Raw genomic sequence first — 18,149 nt, 5'->3', positions numbered from 1 at the left:
GTCATTCCAATCCCGGGAGCGGAAAGACTTCCCTTAGGGGAAAAAAAGGACAGGTGTACACTCGCACACACACACACACATATCCATCCGCACATACACAGACACAAGCAGACATATTTAAAGGCAAAGAGTTAAGGGCAGAGATGTCAGTCGAGGCGGAAGTACAGAGGCAAAGAAGTTGTTGAAAGACAGGTGAGGTATGAGCGGCGGCAACTTGAAATTAGCGGAGGTTGAGGCCTGGCGGATATCGAGAAGAGAGGATATACTGAAGGGCGAGTTCCCATCTCCGGAGTTCGGATAGGTTGGTGTTGGTGGGAAGTATCCAGATAACTCGGACAGTGTAACACTGTGCCAAGATGTGCTGGCCGTGCATCAAGGCATGTTTAGCCACAGGGTGATCCTCATTACCAAAAAACACTGTCTGCCTGTGTCCATTCATGCGAATGGACAGTTTGTTGCTGGTCATTCCCACATAGAAAGCATCACAGTGCAGGCAGGTCAGTTGGTAAATCACGTGGGTGCTTTCCCATGTGGCTCTCCCTTTGATCGTGTGCACCTTCCGGGTTACAGGACTGGAGTAGGTGGTGGTGGGAGGGTGCATAGGACAGGTTTTACACCGGGGGCGGTTGCAAGGGTAGGAGCCAGAGGGTAGGAGAGGTGGTTTGGAGATTTCATAGGGATGAACCAAGAGGTTACGAAGGTTAGGTGGACGGCGGAAAGACACTCTTGGTGGAGTGGGGAGGATTTCATGAAGGATGGATCTCATTTCGGGGCAGGATTTTAGGAAGTCGTATCCCTGCTGGAGAGCCACATTCAAGGTCTGATCCAGTCCCGGGAAGTATTCTGTTACAAGTGGGGCACTTTTGGGGTTCTTCTGTGAGAGGTTCTGGGTTTGAGGGGATGAGGAAGTGGCTCTGGTTATCTGCTTCTGTACCAGGTTGGGAGGGTAGTTGCGGGATGCGAAAGCTGTTTTCAGGTTGTTGGTGTAATGGTCGAGGGATTCAGGACTGGAGCAGATTCGTTTGCCACGAAGGCCTAAGCTGTAGGGCAGGGACCGTTTGATATGGAATGGGTGGCAGCTGTCATAATGGAGGTACTGTTGCTTGTTGGTGGGTTTGATGTGGACGGATGTGTGCAGCTGGCCATTGGACAGATGGAGGTCAACATCTAGGAAAGTGGCATGGGATTTGGAGTAGGACCAGGTGAATCTGATGGAACCAAAGGAGTTGAGGTTGGAGAGGAAATTCTGGAGTTGTTCTTCACTGTGAGTCCAGATCATGAAGATGTCATCAATAAATCTGTACCAAACTTTGGGTTGGCAGGCTTGGGTAACCAAGAAGGCTTCCTCTAAGCGACCCATAAATAGGTTGGCATACAAGGGGGCCATCCTGGTACCCATGGCTGTTCCCTTTAATTGTTGGTATGTCTGGCCTTCAAAAGTGAAGAAGTTGTGGGTCAGGATGAAGCTGGCTAAGGTGACGAGGAAAGAGGTTTTAGGTAGGGTGGCAGGTGATCGGCGTGAAAGGAAGTGCTCCATTGCAGCGAGGCCCTGGACGTGCGGGATATTTGTGTATAGGGAAGTGGCATCAATGGTTACCAGGATGGTTTCTGGGGGTAACAGACTGGGTACGGATTCCAGGCGTTCGAGAAAGTGGTTGGTGTCTTTGATGAAGGATGGGAGACTGCATGTAATGGGTTGAAGGTGTTGATCTACGTAGGCAGAGATACGTTCTGTGGGGGCTTGGTAACCAGCTACAATGGGGCGGCCAGGATGTTTGGGTTTGTGAATTTTAGGAAGTAGGTAGAAGGTAGGAGTGCGAGGTGACGGTGGGGTGAGGAGTTTGATGGAGTCAGGTGAAAGGTTTTGTAGGGGGCCTAAGGTTCTGAGGATTCCTTGAAGCTCCGCCTGGACATCAGGAATGGGATTACTTTGGCAAACTTTGTATGTAGAGTTGTCTGAAAGCTGACGCAGTCCCTCAGCCACATACTCCCGACGATCAAGTACCACAGTCGTGGAACCCTTGTCAGCCGGAAGAATGATGATGGATCGGTCAGCTTTCAGATCACGGATAGCCTGGGATTCGGCTGTGGTGATGTTGGGAGTAGGATTAAGGTTTTTCAAGAAAGATTGAGAGGCAAGGCTGGAAGTGAGAAATTCCTGGAAGGTTTGGAGAGGGTGATTTTGAGGAAGAGGAGGTGGGTCCCGCTGTGATGGAAGACGGAACTGTTGCAGGCAGGGTTCAATTTGGATAGTGTCTTGGGGAGTTGGATCATTAGGAGTGGGATCAGGATTGTTTTTCTTCGTGGCAAAGTGATATTTCCAGCAGAGACTACGAGTGTAGGACAGTAAATCCTTGACAAGGGCAGTTTGGTTGAACCTGGGAGTGGGGCTGAAGGTGAGGCCTTTGGATAGGACAGAGGTTTCGGATTGGGAGAGGGGTTTGGAGGAAAGGTTAACTGGTTCAAATGGCTCTGAGCACTATGGGACTCAACTGCTGTGGTCATTAGTCCCCTAGAACTTAGAACTACTTAAACCTAACTAACCTAAGGACATCACACACATCCATGCCCGAGGCAGGATTCGAACCTGCGACCGTAGCAGTCGCACGGTTCCAGACTGCGCGCCTAGAACTGCGAGACCACCGCGGCCGGCGAAAGGTTAACTACTGAATTGGGGTGTTGTGGTTCCAGATTGTGTTGACTAGAATTTTGAGGTGTTGGGGGGAGTGGAGCTGGAAGTGGGAGATTGAGTAGATGGGAGAGACTGGGTCTGTGTGCAATGAGAGGAGGTTGAGGTTTGTTGGAAAGGTTGTGGAGGGTGAGTGAGTTGCCTTTCCGGAGGTGGGAAACCAGGAGATTGGATAGTTTTTTTGAGGTGGAGGGTGGCATGTTGTTCTAATTTGCGGTTGGCCTGTAGGAGGATGCTATGTACAGCCGGTGTGGATGTGGGAGAGGAAAGATTGAGGACTTTGATTTGGGATAGGAGTTGACGGGTGTGTTCATTGGCCGAGTCGATGTATAGGTGAAGGATTAGGCGGGTGAGGGCTATGGATTGTGCTGTTTGGAACTGGTATAAGGACTGATGGAAAGAAGGATTGCAGCCAGAGATGGGAACTTTAAGTGTGAGGCCTTTGGGAGTAATGCCAAATGTCAGACAAGCCTGAGTAAATAAAATATGGGAGCGTAATCTGGCTAGGGTGAAGGCATGTTTGCGGAGGGAATGTAAATAAAATTTAATGGGGTCGTTGTAGGGATGTTGTGAGGTTGACATGGTATTGGTAGGTGGAAAGGGTAATATGAGGTTAGAGTGAATGTAAAGAGAGATTTATATAGGGAGAGATAAAGGTGTGAAAAAAGTCGAAAAAGTGTTGGTTTGAGATGAGCTATGTTGATCATGTGCTGAACTTAGGTTGGTGAACAACAATGGGTGCAAAGGTTGGGTAGTTATGTTGTCTCCAGATCACGTTAAAGGGTGGGGAAATTCAAGAAAATTTCGAGAAATTCAAGAAAATTTCGACAAAAAAATTTTTTCGAAAAAAGTTTCGAAAAAATAATTTGCGAAAAAATAAAATTCGAAAAAAATTTTCGAATAAAATCTCGAAGAATATGTGTGTAAATGTATTCAAAGGACTGGTTATGTACTGGCAGGTTATGATAATGAGGCTAACAATTGTTTGATGAAGAAATAATAACGTGTAAACCTGTGGGAAGCTGCTAAAAAATGATCGGTTTTGTGGGAAAAGCGGGAATGGAAATAAAACGAAAGTTGTTGGAAAAAAAACTGAGATGGTTGTGTAATGGGTGAAAGGAACTGAAGCTGTGAAATAGTATTCACGAGTTTACACGAAATGTTTGTAAACTTGGAACAATGGATTTTATAGCAGCGGTTATGTTGAAAATTTTAGGTTATGGTTTGGAAGTAAATTACGTATTATTGAGTATAATTAGGCAGGATAAAATGTATGGTAGATTACGGAAAAATGGAAGATGAATACAAAGTGGAACTTCTTGTACAAACGAAAAGAGAAAGTAAGACGATAGAGAAGATTTCGAAATGCAACAGAGACAATAACACACGTAATTGTTGGGTTCAAATTAATGACGATGTAAATAAAACAGAAAGAAACTTCCACATGGGAAAAATATATTAAAAACAAAGATTCCAAGACTTACCAAGCGGGAAAGCGCCGGCAGACAGGCACATGAACAAAACACACAAACACACACACAGAATTACGAGCTTTTGCAACTGGCAGTTGCTTCGTCAGGAAAGAGGGAAGGAGAGGGAAAAATGAAAGGATGTGGGTTTTAAGGGAGAGGGTAAGGAGTCATTCCAATCCCGGGAGCGGAAAGACTTCCCTTAGGGGAAAAAAAGGACAGGTGTACACTCGCACACACACACACATATCCATCCGCACATACACAGACACAAGCAGACATATTTAAAGGCAAAGAGTTAAGGGCAGAGATGTCAGTCGAGGCGGAAGTACAGAGGCAAAGAAGTTGTTGAAAGACAGGTGAGGTATGAGCGGCGGCAACTTGAAATTAGCGGAGGTTGAGGCCTGGCGGATATCGAGAAGAGAGGATATACTGAAGGGCGAGTTCCCATCTCCGGAGTTCGGATAGGTTGGTGTTGGTGGGAAGTATCCAGATAACTCGGACGGTGTAACACTGTGCCAAGATGTGCTGGCCGTGCATCAAGGCATGTTTAGCCACAGGGTGATCCTCATTACCAACAAACACTGTCTGCCTGTGTCCATTCATGCGAATGGACAGTTTGTTGCTGGTCATTCCCACATAAAAAGCATCACAGTACAGGCAGGTCAGTTGGTAAATCACGTGGGTGCTTTCACATGTGGCTCTCCCTTTGATCGTGTACACCTTCCGGGTTACAGGACTGGATTAGGTGGTGGTGGGAGGGTGCATAGGACAGGTTTTACACCGGGGGCGGTTGCAAGGGTAGGAGCCAGAGGGTAGGGGAGGTGGTTTGGGGATTTCATAGGGATGAACCAAGAGGTTACGAAGGTTAGGTGGACGGCGGAAAGACACTCTTGGTGGAGTGGGGAGGATTTCATGAAGGATGGATCTCATTTCGGGGCAGGATTTTAGGAAGTCGTATCCCTGCTGGAGAGCCACATTCAAGGTCTGATCCAGTCCCGGGAAGTATTCTGTTACAAGTGGGGCACTTTTGGGGTTCTTCTGTGAGAGGTTCTGGGTTTGAGGGGATGAGGAAGTGGCTCTGGTTATCTGCTTCTGTACCAGGTTGGGAGGGTAGTTGCGGGATGCGAAAGCTGTTTTCAGGTTGTTGGTGTAATGGTCGAGGGATTCAGGACTGGAGCAGATTCGTTTGCCACGAAGGCCTAAGCTGTAGGGCAGGGACCGTTTGATATGGAATGGGTGGCAGCTGTCATAATGGAGGTACTGTTGCTTGTTGGTGGGTTAGATGTGGACAGATGTGTGCAGCTGGCCATTGGACAGATGGAGGTCAACATCTAGGAAAGTGGCATGGGATTTGGAGTAGGACCAGGTGAATCTGATGGAACCAAAGGAGTTGAGGTTGGAGAGGAAATTCTGGAGTTGTTCTTCACTGTGAGTCCAGATCATGAAGATGTCATCAATAAATCTGTACCAAACGTATTCTTCGAGATTTTATTCAAAATTTTTTTTCGAATTTTATTTTTTCGCAAATTATTTTTTCGAAACTTTTTTCGAAAAAATTTTTTTGTCGAAATTTTCTTGAATTTCTCGAAATTTTCTTGAATTTCCCCACCCTTTAACGTGATCTGGAGACAACATAACTACCCAACCTTTGCACCCATTGTTGTTCACCAACCTAAGTTCAGCACATGATCAACATAGCTCATCTCAAACCAACACTTTTTCGACTTTTTTCACACCTTTATCTCTCCCTATATAAATCTCTCTTTACATTCACTCTAACCTCATATTACCCTTTCCACCTACCAATACCATGTCAACCTCACAACATCCCTACAACGACCCCATTAAATTTTATTTACATTCCCTCCGCAAACATGCCTTCACCCTAGCCAGATTACGCTCCCATATTTTATTTACTCAGGCTTGTCTGACATTTGGCATTACTCCCAAAGGCCTCACACTTAAAGTTCCCATCTCTGGCTGCAATCCTTCTTTCCATCAGTCCTTATACCAGTTCCAAACAGCACAATCCATAGCCCTCACCCGCCTAATCCTTCACCTATACATCGACTCGGCCAATGAACACACCCGTCAACTCCTATCCCAAATCAAAGTCCTCAATCTTTCCTCTCCCACATCCACACCGGCTGTACATAGCATCCTCCTACAGGCCAACCGCAAATTAGAACAACATGCCACCCTCCACCTCAAAAAAACTATCCAATCTCCTGGTTTCCCACCTCCGGAAAGGCAACTCACTCACCCTCCACAACCTTTCCAACAAACCTCAACCTCCTCTCATTGCACACAGACCCAGTCTCTCCCATCTACTCAATCTCCCACTTCCAGCTCCACTCCCCCCAACACCTCAAAATTCTAGTCAACACAATCTGGAACCACAACACCCCAATTCAGTAGTTAACCTTTCCTCCAAACCCCTCTCCCAATCCGAAACCTCTGTCCTATCCAAAGGCCTCACCTTCAGCCCCACTCCCAGGTTCAACCAAACTGCCCTTGTCAAGGATTTACTGTCCTACACTCGTAGTCTCTGCTGGAAATATCACTTTGCCACGAAGAAAAACAATCCTGATCCCACTCCTAATGATCCAACTCCCCAAGACACTATCCAAATTGAACCCTGCCTGCAACAGTTCCGTCCTCCATCACAGCGGGACCCACCTCCTCTTCCTCAAAATCACCCTCTCCAAACCTTCCAGGAATTTCTCACTTCCAGCCTTGCCTCTCAATCTTTCTTGAAAAACCTTAATCCTACTCCCAACATCACCACAGCCGAATCCCAGGCTATCCGTGATCTGAAAGCTGACCGATCCATCATCATTCTTCCGGCTGACAAGGGTTCCACGACTGTGGTACTTGATCGTCGGGAGTATGTGGCTGAGGGACTGCGTCAGCTTTCAGACAACTCTACATACAAAGTTTGCCAAAGTAATCCCATTCCTGATGTCCAGGCGGAGCTTCAAGGAATCCTCAGAACCTTAGGCCCCCTACAAAACCTTTCACCTGACTCCATCAAACTCCTCACCCCACCGTCACCTCGCACTCCTACCTTCTACCTACTTCCTAAAATTCACAAACCCAAACATCCTGGCCGCCCCATTGTAGCTGGTTACCAAGCCCCCACAGAACGTATCTCTGCCTACGTAGATCAACACCTTCAACCCATTACATGCAGTCTCCCATCCTTCATCAAAGACACCAACCACTTTCTCGAACGCCTGGAATCCGTACCCAGTCTGTTACCCCCAGAAACCATCCTGGTAACCATTGATGCCACTTCCCTATACACAAATATCCCACACGTCCAGGGCCTCGCTGCAATGGAGCACTTCCTTTCACGCCGATCACCTGCCACCCTACCTAAAACCTCTTTCCTCGTCACCTTAGCCAGCTTCATCCTGACCCACAACTTCTTCACTTTTGAAGGCCAGACATACCAACAATTAAAGGGAACAGCCATGGGTACCAGGATGGCCCCCTCGTATGCCAACCTATTTATGGGTCGCTTAGAGGAAGCCTTCTTGGTTACCCAAGCCTGCCAACCCAAAGTTTGGTACAGATTTATTGATGACATCTTCATGATCTGGACTCACAGTGAAGAACAACTCCAGAATTTCCTCTCCAACCTCAACTCCTTTGGTTCCATCAGATTCACCTGGTCCTACTCCAAATCCCATGCCACTTTCCTAGATGTTGACCTCCATCTGTCCAATGGCCAGCTGCACACATCCGTCCACATCAAACCCACCAACAAGCAACAGTACCTCCATTATGACAGCTGCCACCCATTCCATATCAAACGGTCCCTGCCCTACAGCTTAGGCCTTCGTGGCAAACGAATCTGCTCCAGTCCTGAATCCCTCGACCATTACACCAACAACCTGAAAACAGCTTTCGCATCCCGCAACTACCCTCCCAACCTGGTACAGAAGCAGATAACCAGAGCCACTTCCTCATCCCCTCAAACCCAGAACCTCTCACAGAAGAACCCCAAAAGTGCCCCACTTGTAACAGAATACTTCCCGGGACTGGATCAGACCTTGAATGTGGCTCTCCAGCAGGGATACGACTTCCTAAAATCCTGCCCCGAAATGAGATCCATCCTTCATGAAATCCTCCCCACTCCACCAAGAGTGTCTTTCCGCCGTCCACCTAACCTTCGTAACCTCTTGGTTCATCCCTATGAAATCCCCAAACCACCTCCCCTACCCTCTGGCTCCTACCCTTGCAACCGCCCCCGGTGTAAAACCTGTCCTATGCACCCTCCCACCACCACCTACTCCAGTCCTGTAACCCGGAAGGTGTACACGATCAAAGGGAGAGCCACATGTGAAAGCACCCACGTGATTTACCAACTGACCTGCCTGCACTGTGATGCTTTCTATGTGGGAATGACCAGCAACAAACTGTCCATTCGCATGAATGGACACAGGCAGACAGTGTTTGTTGGTAATGAGGATCACCCTGTGGCTAAACATGCCTTGATGCACGGCCAGCCCATCTTGGCACAGTGTTACACCGTCCGAGTTATCTGGATACTTCCCACCAACACCAACCTATCCGAACTCCGGAGATGGGAACTCGCCCTTCAGTATATCCTCTCTTCTCGATATCCGCCAGGCCTCAACCTCCGCTAATTTCAAGTTGCCGCCGCTCATACCTCACCTGTCTTTCAACAACTTCTTTGCCTCTGTACTTCCGCCTCGACTGACATCTCTGCCCTTAACTCTTTGCCTTTAAATATGTCTGCTTGTGTCTGTGTATGTGCGGATGGATATGTGTGTGTGTGTGTGTGTGTGTGTGTGTGTGTGTGTGTGTGTGTGTGCGAGTGTACACCTGTCCTTTTTTTTCCCCTAAGGGAAGTCTTTCCGCTCCCGGGATTGGAATGACTCCTTACCCTCTCCCTTAAAACCCACATCCTTTCATTTTTCCCTCTCCTTCCCTCTTTCCTGACGAAGCAACTGCCAGTTGCGAAAGCTCGTAATTCTGTGTGTGTGTTTGTGTGTTTTGTTCATGTGCCTGTCTGCCGGCGCTTTCCCGCTTGGTAAGTCTTGGAATCTTTATATATATATATATATATATATATATATATATATATATATATATATATATATATATATATATATATATATATATATCCCATGTCTTTCTACTTTATTTACATCATCATGAAAAAATATATTCATAAATATTTGCGCTGTCTCCTTCAATGTAATACCACTCAGATGCAATTCACTTGTGTCAATGCTTCTTCAATCCTCGAATCATTTCTCGTAAGCACATTTGGTACAGCCTCAAGTACTTCCAGCAACACAGTTTTTATTTCCTCTGTCATTGAAAATCTTTATTCTTTCATAGGTCTCTTCAGTTTTGGGAACAGGAAAAAGTTGCAGGGGGCCAAATCCAGTGAATATGGTGGCAGAGGCATCATTTTCATGTTGTTTTTGGCCAAAAAATCTCTCACAAGCAGAGAGGAATCAGCAGGTGCATTGTTGTGATGCAAAAGTCATGAAGCACTTTTCCCCAATTCCAGGTTTTTTTTACATATTGCTTCTCAAAAACGGTGCACAACATCAAGGTAATACTCTTTATTGACTGTATGACCTTGAGGCAAAAATTCATGACATCTAAAAAAAAACATTGAGCCAAGCTTTGACATTTGATTGAACTGGGCTTGCTTTTTTCAGTCTTGGCTCTCCGAGATGCTTCCACTGGTACGATTGGGCTTTGGTTTCAACATCATAACAATAAACCCATGTTTTGTCACCAGTTATAACCCTTTTGAGCAAATCAGGAACATGAATGACGTCATTCAAGAGCTCTTATTTGGAATGATTTTTGCTGACACACATTTCATGCCCAAAACATCCAAGAAAATTGCCTAACATGAGCTGACCGATATGCCAACATCATCAGCAACTTCTCTTATGGTAATGCGATAATTTTACAACACAATTTTCTTCACAGCTTTGATGTTATCATCTGTTGTTTATGTGCTGGGGTGTCCAGAGCGAGGTGCTGAACCACCCCCCTTTTCAACAATTTCATATTTATTGTCCTTTGTAGTATATTTCACTGATACAAATTCAGAGCTTTTTCGTCAGTGCACTTCATGAAAATCAAAACTGAGAAAGTATGCACATTACAATCTAACTTTATTTACCCATCCTATGACATATATTTCTATAGCTCATCAAATTTCAAGCCATCCTATGTTATGCTTTCCTGACCTTATAATAGCTTGAATAGGTCCGAGAGGTAATGTAAAATATTGTGTAAACTGCACAATATTTCAATGAGGAAGATGCTTATAATCATCAGGCATAATTGCTGGCAGCAGCTCTGGCAAGCCAATTTATATGGTAAGCATAGATGCCCACAGGAAGGGAACCTGCCAGAGCAACGAACTGTTAATTGCACTCTGTGTGCTGCCAGAAGACCGGCAACAAGTAACAACCCTAAAGTATGTGTTCGAAATGTTGGTGCCTCGCTTTCAGCTCCTATTAGTGTATTCTCACTAGATTCTCTTCTCTGCAACTGATACCTTCTTAACACTCTCTCTCATAGAGCACAAACTATAACATATCCTGCAAGCTTGTCAGCAGAGATTGAGCATCTTCATTTGTTGTCTGTTATGAATGGGTAGCAGTGTCGGTTAGACCGTCAGCGAGAGCAGCATTGCTTGTTCCTGCCACTAATAATGCAAGTGTACCATTCGTGTGTTACATATTTTTACGAGCTTCAAGCATGAGCAACTGCAGTAATGGATAGAAACTGAGATTGCTTTGTAAAGATGCGAGCTGAGTTGGCGACCCTTCGCTCACAACTCCAGGCTGCTTTGGCTTCCATCACACAGCTTGGGGCTGCTGCCAAGGGGCATCACTGTGGGGGATCGAATGCAAGGATGCGAGGGACTTCAAGCACGTCCCACATGTCCTCCAATTGGTCCACTGCTGCCCCCCCCCCCCCCAGGTACTGCCTGCACTGAGGTTGACCCCTCATCTCTGGTCGAGTGGGAGATCATTCCAAAGTCTGGCAGGCAGCACAAACTTTCCGAGGGGCCGATCGTAAGGTCTCCTCGGTTCGTTTGACGAACAGGTTTCGGGCGTTATCTGTGGCTGACAATGTCTCTGAGCCAGATGCAGTTATCCACCCTGTTCCGAGGAAGCTTCTAGGCCTGCAAGGACTGGGCATTCACAGAGGGTGGGTTGGGAGCTCCAACGTTAGGTGCGTAATGGGGCACCTTAGGAACATGGCTGCCATGGAGGGGAAGGAAGCCAGTGTGCACTGTGTGCATTCTGGGGGGAGTCATTCCGGATGTGGAAAGAGTGCTTCCCGATGCCATGAAGAGTACAGGGTGCAGCCAACTGCAGGTGGTGGCTCATGTCGGTACCAAGGACGTGTGTCACTTTGGATCGGAGCAGATTCCGTCTGGTTTCGGGCGGTTTGCAGAAATGGTTAAGACTGCCAGTCTTGCTTCCAAGATTAAGGTGGAGCTCTCCATCTGCAACATCGTCGATAGAACTGACTGTGATCTTCTGGTGCAGAGCCAAGTGGAGGGTCTGAATCAGAGGCTCAGGTGGTTCTGTGGCCGTGTAGGCTGCAGATTCCTTGACTTGCGCCATCGGTTGATGGGTTTCCGGGCTCTGCTTAATAGATCAGGAGTCCACTACACACACGAGGCGGCTACACGGGTAGCGGGGGCTGTGTGGAAGGGACTGGGTGGCTTTTTAGGTTAGAGGGCCTTAGGGAACCACAGAAGGGACGTCCATCTAAAAGTGGGCAGGTAAAACACAGTAACATAGTTGTAGAAACAATTGGTACTGTAGTTGTAAATTGTCATAGCTGTGTTGAGAAAGAACCAGAGCTCCAAGCCCTAATAGAAAGCACTGAAGATCAAATAGTTGCAGGTACAGAGAGCCGGCTAGAGCCGGAAATAAGTTCAGCTGAAATTTTTTCAAACGATATAAGTGTTCATAAAGGATAGATTAAATACAGTTGGTGGTGGAGTATTTATTGCTGTCAGAGGTAGTTTGCCTTGTAACGAAATTTAAGTAGATAGTACGTGTGCAATAGCAAGGGTAGAGGTTATACCTGACAATCGAACTAAACTATTAATTGGATCATTTTACCGGCGCCCCGACTCAGAAGATATAGTTGCTGAACAGTTCAAATAAAACATAAGTCTCATTTCAAATAAGTACCCCACTCACACAATTATTGTCGGTGGTGACTTTAATCTACCCTCGATATGCTGGAAAAATTATATGTTTAAAGCTGGCGGCAGGTATAGAACGTCATCCAAAATTGTACTGAGTGCTCTCTCAGAAAATTATTTTGAACAATTAGTTCAATAGCCCACTCGAAGCATAAATGGTTGCAAAAACATACTTGACCATTTAACAACAAATAATCCTGGACAAATAGTGAGTATTGTGACAAATACAGGGATTAGCCACAAGGCAGTTGCTGCTAGGCTGAATACCATAACACCTGCAACCATCAAAAAGTAACGCAAAGTATATCTAGTTAAAAAAGCTGATAAAAATGTTCTTAACACCTTTTTAAGAGACAGTCTTCACTCCTTCTGATCTGATCATGTAAGTGTAGAAAAGTTGTGGAATGTCTTCAAAGAGATAGTATCGACAGCAATTTAGAGATATATATACCACATAAATTAATAAGTGATGGTACTGATCCCCCATGGTACACAAAACGCGTCAGATCGTTGTTGCAGAAGCAACGAAAAAAGCACGCCAAATTCAAAAGAATGCAAAATTACCAAGATTGGCAAAGTTTTACAGAAGTTCGAAATATGACGCGTACTTCAATGCGAGATGCTTTTAATAATTTCCACAACAAAATTCTGTCTCAAAATCTGGCAGAAAACCCAATGAAATTCTGGTCATACATAAAGCACACCAGTGGCGAGACACAATCAATACCTTCACTGCGCGATAACGACGGTGAAGTCACTGATGATAGTGCCACTAAATCAGAGTTATTAAACACAGTTTTCCAAAGCTCCTTCACCAAAGAAGATGAAGTAAATATTCCTGAATTCCAATCAAGACCAACTGCCAAGATGAGAAACATAGAAGTAGATATCCTTGGAGTAACGAAGGAGCTTAAATCACTTAATAAAGGCAAGGCCTCCAGTCCAGATTGTATACCAGTCAGGTTCCTCTCAGAGTATGCTGATAAAATAGCTCCATATTTAGCAAATATAAACAACCACTCGCTCACAGAAAGATCTGTACCTAAAGACTGGAAAATTGCTTAAGCCACACCAATACCCAAAAACGGAAGTAGGAGTAATCTGCTGAATTACAGGCCTAGATCACTAACGTCGATTTGCAGTAGGGTTTTGGAACATATACTGTATTCGAACATTATGAAGCACCTCGAAGAAAACGATTCATTGGCGCATAGCACGGTTTCAAAAATATCGTTCTTTTGAAACAGAACTAGCTCTTTATACTCATGAAGTAATAAGTGCTATCGACAGGGGATGTCAAACTGATTCCATATTTTTAGGTTTCCAGAAAGCTTTCGACACTGTTCCACACAAGTGTCTTCTAACAGAACTGCAAGCCTACAGAATATCACCTCAGTTGTGTGACTGAATTCATGATTTCCTGTCACAAAGGTCACAATTCATAGTAATAGACAAAAAGTCATCGAGTAAAACAGAAGTAATATCCGGTGTTCCCCAAGGAAGTGTTATAGGCCCTCTTTTATTCCTGATCTATATTAAAAACATAGGAGACAATCTGAGTAGCTGTCTTTGATTGTTTGCAGATGATGCTGTCATTTACCATCAAAATGACTTGCAAAATGATTTAGATAAGATATCTGTATGGTGCGAAAAGTAGCAATTGACTCTGAATAATGGAAAGTGTGAAGTTATTCACATGAGCACTAAAATAAATCAGCCACATTTCGATTACGTGATAAGTCACTCAAACCTGAAGGCTGTAAATTCAACTAAATACTTAGGGATTACAATTACAAATAACCTAAATTGGAACAATCACATAGATAATATTGTGGGTAGAGCAAACCAAAGACTGTGATTCATTGGCAGAACACTTAGAAAGTGCAACAGGTTTACTAAAGAGACTGCTTACACCACACTTGTCCACCCTATTCTGGAGTATTGCTGTGTGGTGTGGGATCTGCATCAGGTGGGACTGATGGATGACATTGAAAAAGTACAAAGAAGGGCAGCTCATTTTGTATTATCAGGAAATAGGGGAGATAGTGCCACAGACATGATACGTGAATTGGAGTGGCAATCATTAAAACAAAGGCATTTTTCATTGCGACAGGATCTGTTCATGAAACTTCAATCACCAGTTTTCTCCTCCGATTGTAAAAACATTCTGTTGGCACCCACCTACAAAGGAAGAAATGATCATCACGATAAAATAAGAGAAATCAGGGCTTTCACAGAAAAATTTAAGTGTTCATTTTTCCTGTGTGCCGTTCAAGAGTGGAACGGTAGAGAGATAGCTTGAAGGTGGTTCATTAAACCCTCTGCCATGCACTTTATTGTGAATAGCAGAGTAATCGTGCAGATGTAGATGTAGTCACATCAAAGCTCTTCCCTCACTCAGGACCTGAGATTTTCTAGCAAGCTATCCTACAAATTGACGCACCACTTTAGCTCTCTGCAAGGCTGCAGATGAAGACGACGAGAAGTTGCCTCATGTCTACATGAGAATGGGCCTGAGAACCATTCAAGTAACATTAACGCTGTTTATATCTATTACAAAATAATTTCGTTTGCAATTTAAAGTACCACTCAATAATTTAGAGACTTAAAAGTTTTTAAAAGTACATTGCATCTGGTGTTACTTTCTTTATCTTGTATTTCTAGTTGAAGTAATTGTTTTTTTCTTCTTTCCCCTTTTCATTGTATTCTGTTTCTTTAACTCCCTAGTTACATATTCAGCTCGGAATTTAGAACATTCTTGCAAATGTTTTTTACTGACTACATCAAAACCTGCACACTTCCTTCGTATCCACCACAAATTCAAACTGTTTATCTTCCATTTAAACTATAATTTTTCACCTTAGAATGGTTACTGCTTTTGCCTTAGCTAGAAATTGAACTTGGAATGAATCCCCATGATAATGCCATTTTCTTAATTGATCACTTTTACAAGCATCTGTGCTGCAATGAACATTTTTGGTATTAACTGTGGTGGTGAAGTGGTCTCCCTACAATTCACCTAATTTCTTTCCTATTTAAATAATCAAACTTAAGCAATTCTTCTCGATCTGCATATTTTTTCACACACTGCCTCTAAAAGAGCTTGTGTGTCAATGTATTTGAGCCATATAAATAACAAGAAACATTATTTATGTATGTCATTCCAAATTCTAGAAGTACTTTTAACTGGATGGTGTAAGTGTACAGACATCGAAACTGCTATGATGTATCGAATCTTACACTTATTTATCTCTGCTGGACCCACGACTACAAGGCACAAGGATGCCCAATTGGCGAGGGAGTACTGTTGGCCAACCGGCAGCTATCATTGTCAACCTATCACCTCCGACAACCACCAACACTCAACATCCAGGAAATACCGTCATCCCACTGGCAGTTATCACTATGAAGCCATCGCCTGTGACAACACTCAACATACTCGAGGCCTGTTGTTGTCGAGGACATACTACAAGTGCCAGGTCGGATCTTACAGTCGATTGTCCTCAGCACCCTCCAACTCTGCTGCCTATGATGACTCATGGATTTCATCATGTTGGCACATCCCAGGCAACCTCTCAGAGACACATTTCTGTCTGTACTTATTTTCGTGGACATCTATGGTCATCTCAGGCAACTTCTCATAGAGACATATCTGTTTGCACTTACTTGTGTGGACATTCATCCATGGACATTGCATCTAATTTCTGTTTCTTATAACGACAGTAAACTACTGCTGTGGCACTTGCACGTTTCATCATTTTTGTTTTTCTTTTTTCACAAGATAAAATCAACACAATATAATCAAACATGAAGATAATGCTAGTCTCAACCATGTTATAATTAGCTGAATATAGGCAACAGGGAGGACTTAATGTCTCCACAAGGACCTGTTCATTTGGCAACAGTGATTGCAGCTTAAAATCTGTAAATTTAATGAAGGCCCATACTGCTTCTATCTACAATTGCACAATGATATGTTGAGCTTAAGTATCAGTGACTTTTCTTGTGAGGCCATTTGAAGGTTGGCACGTACACATCCAATTCATTAAGTATCAGCAGTACCAAAGGTGGGCAGAGCATGAATGTTAAGGTATACACAAAGCTAATCAACTGGTATCATGCAGTGGGTGAATCTGATGATACGCAAACAGATCAGCTCTTGATAATATACTCTTACTTGGTGCTGTTATATACTAATTATGTTGTTGCTACATGCAGCTGTTCTCCTGTTTAATAAATTTACCTTAATATTTGTTAGGTATTACAATTATCTCTCAATTTATCTTTGTGCAATTGATTAATGGTGTGCTTCTGGGTCTTCAGCCCCAATTTAAACTCCATTTTGTGCAGAACATATCAATGACCTACCCAGTCATTTACATCGAGTGCTGCAAGTTGTATTCTCATGTGCACTCAATGCCAGGGATACTGTCGGACTATGCTGAACACCTGAAAGCATGCACAGAAAACATGGGAAGTCACCTCAGTTCAGTCTATTGCAACGGGTCAGGGAAGGGGGGAAGAGGTTGATCCAGAATGTAAACAAGTCAGATAAGTTCCCACAGGAGGAAGGTCAGCTTCACGGTACACTGACCTACCTAACAAAAGAGCGCATGCAGAAAAGTGTAGAGGAAGCATGATGCATACTTCCACTGCAGCCAATGGACAAATTGTCACAATCAGTCTTGAAGAAAATAGCACACTAATTCAGCAGAAGACTTGAATATGTCTGCCTAAGCTTTTACAAAAACGCCAGAAGAAGTTCACCAAGACAGGTTTCCATGTGGTGTCATTCCACATACATAGCCACTGGTTGGCCAAAACAAGGATTCTTTGGAGTGCCACAAATCCGGATACTACTGTACCCATTTTATAGCTAAAATTTTGCCACATGTTATCTCTTTCTCTCACGAAAAGTCATTACAAGAGATTGTTGCCTACAGAGGCAACTGTATCTGCCTATAAATAGTACCTAAATAACATTTCCAATTACTCATATCACAGGGAATTCTTTAACTTTTTTTGTGAGGATGCACTAGTTCACACAATACAAGACACAGAACTTGGATTATGTAAAAAAAATTTCTGTCCAAGTAAATTTGCATTACTTTTCCAATACATCTAAAATGATCATTATGACAATCATATAGCTTTTCCCCTTATGATTTGCCTGCAAATGACTTTCTTAAGCACATATATGCTTATTAGTGCACCAATTTTTGTGACAAAAAATGTAGTTCACACTAATCAAAAGTTATTAACAAGCAAAATAGTGCAAAGCATAGCTCAGTCAAGTGCCTTAATAATGTGAAAGAACATTGCATAGATTAAATCAGTGACAGTGCTTTTAAAAACTGTACCACAGCAAATGTAATATTGAACTACGTGGCGCACAAAATGAGTTTAGCCAAAAGGCATCTAATCACTGAAAAGATTACCCTTTATTATTGGTGCCAACAGAGCTTTTCTACTTGCTATACGTTGTGTTAATTGCACAACAACAGATGACATTTCTTCTAATGTCTTTCCTTTCTCTTGATCAACATCTGCTTTCTCACTAGAGACTTCTTCCAATCTCTCTTCAGTAGCACGGAATCCCAATACACCATGCTGAGCTTCCCGAACAGACTATTTAAAAATGGTAACAGCAGACTTCATTATAGACTCAATATGAAAGTTATATAAACCTAAAACATATATTTCAAACAATGGAAAGTCCAGGATGGAATAACAACTATATGGAAAGGACAGA

At 43.8% G+C, this 18,149-nt stretch overlaps 1 protein-coding gene across 2 annotated transcripts in view; it reads right to left on the bottom strand.

Moving 5' to 3' along the window:
* Nucleotides 1–18,149, bottom strand: part of LOC126335082 (intraflagellar transport protein 81 homolog) — a 136,066-nt gene that overhangs the window by 30,445 nt on the left and 87,472 nt on the right. Inside the window, exon 9 of one of the 2 annotated variants that reach the window (XM_049997976.1) lies at nt 17,836–18,025. The exons of the other annotated variant lie outside the window; for it this stretch is intronic. Coding sequence (XP_049853933.1) covers nt 17,836–18,025 — 190 coding nt within the window. The remainder of the gene's footprint in view (nt 1–17,835; nt 18,026–18,149) is intronic. 2 annotated transcript variants of the gene reach the window in all.

The sequence above is a fragment of the Schistocerca gregaria genome, chromosome 2 (assembly GCF_023897955.1).
Source record: "Schistocerca gregaria isolate iqSchGreg1 chromosome 2, iqSchGreg1.2, whole genome shotgun sequence".
NCBI classification, from domain to species: Eukaryota; Metazoa; Arthropoda; class Insecta; order Orthoptera; family Acrididae; genus Schistocerca; species Schistocerca gregaria.
The sequence above is the reverse complement of the archived record's forward strand: the minus strand, read 5'-3'. Positions and strand labels throughout refer to the sequence as shown.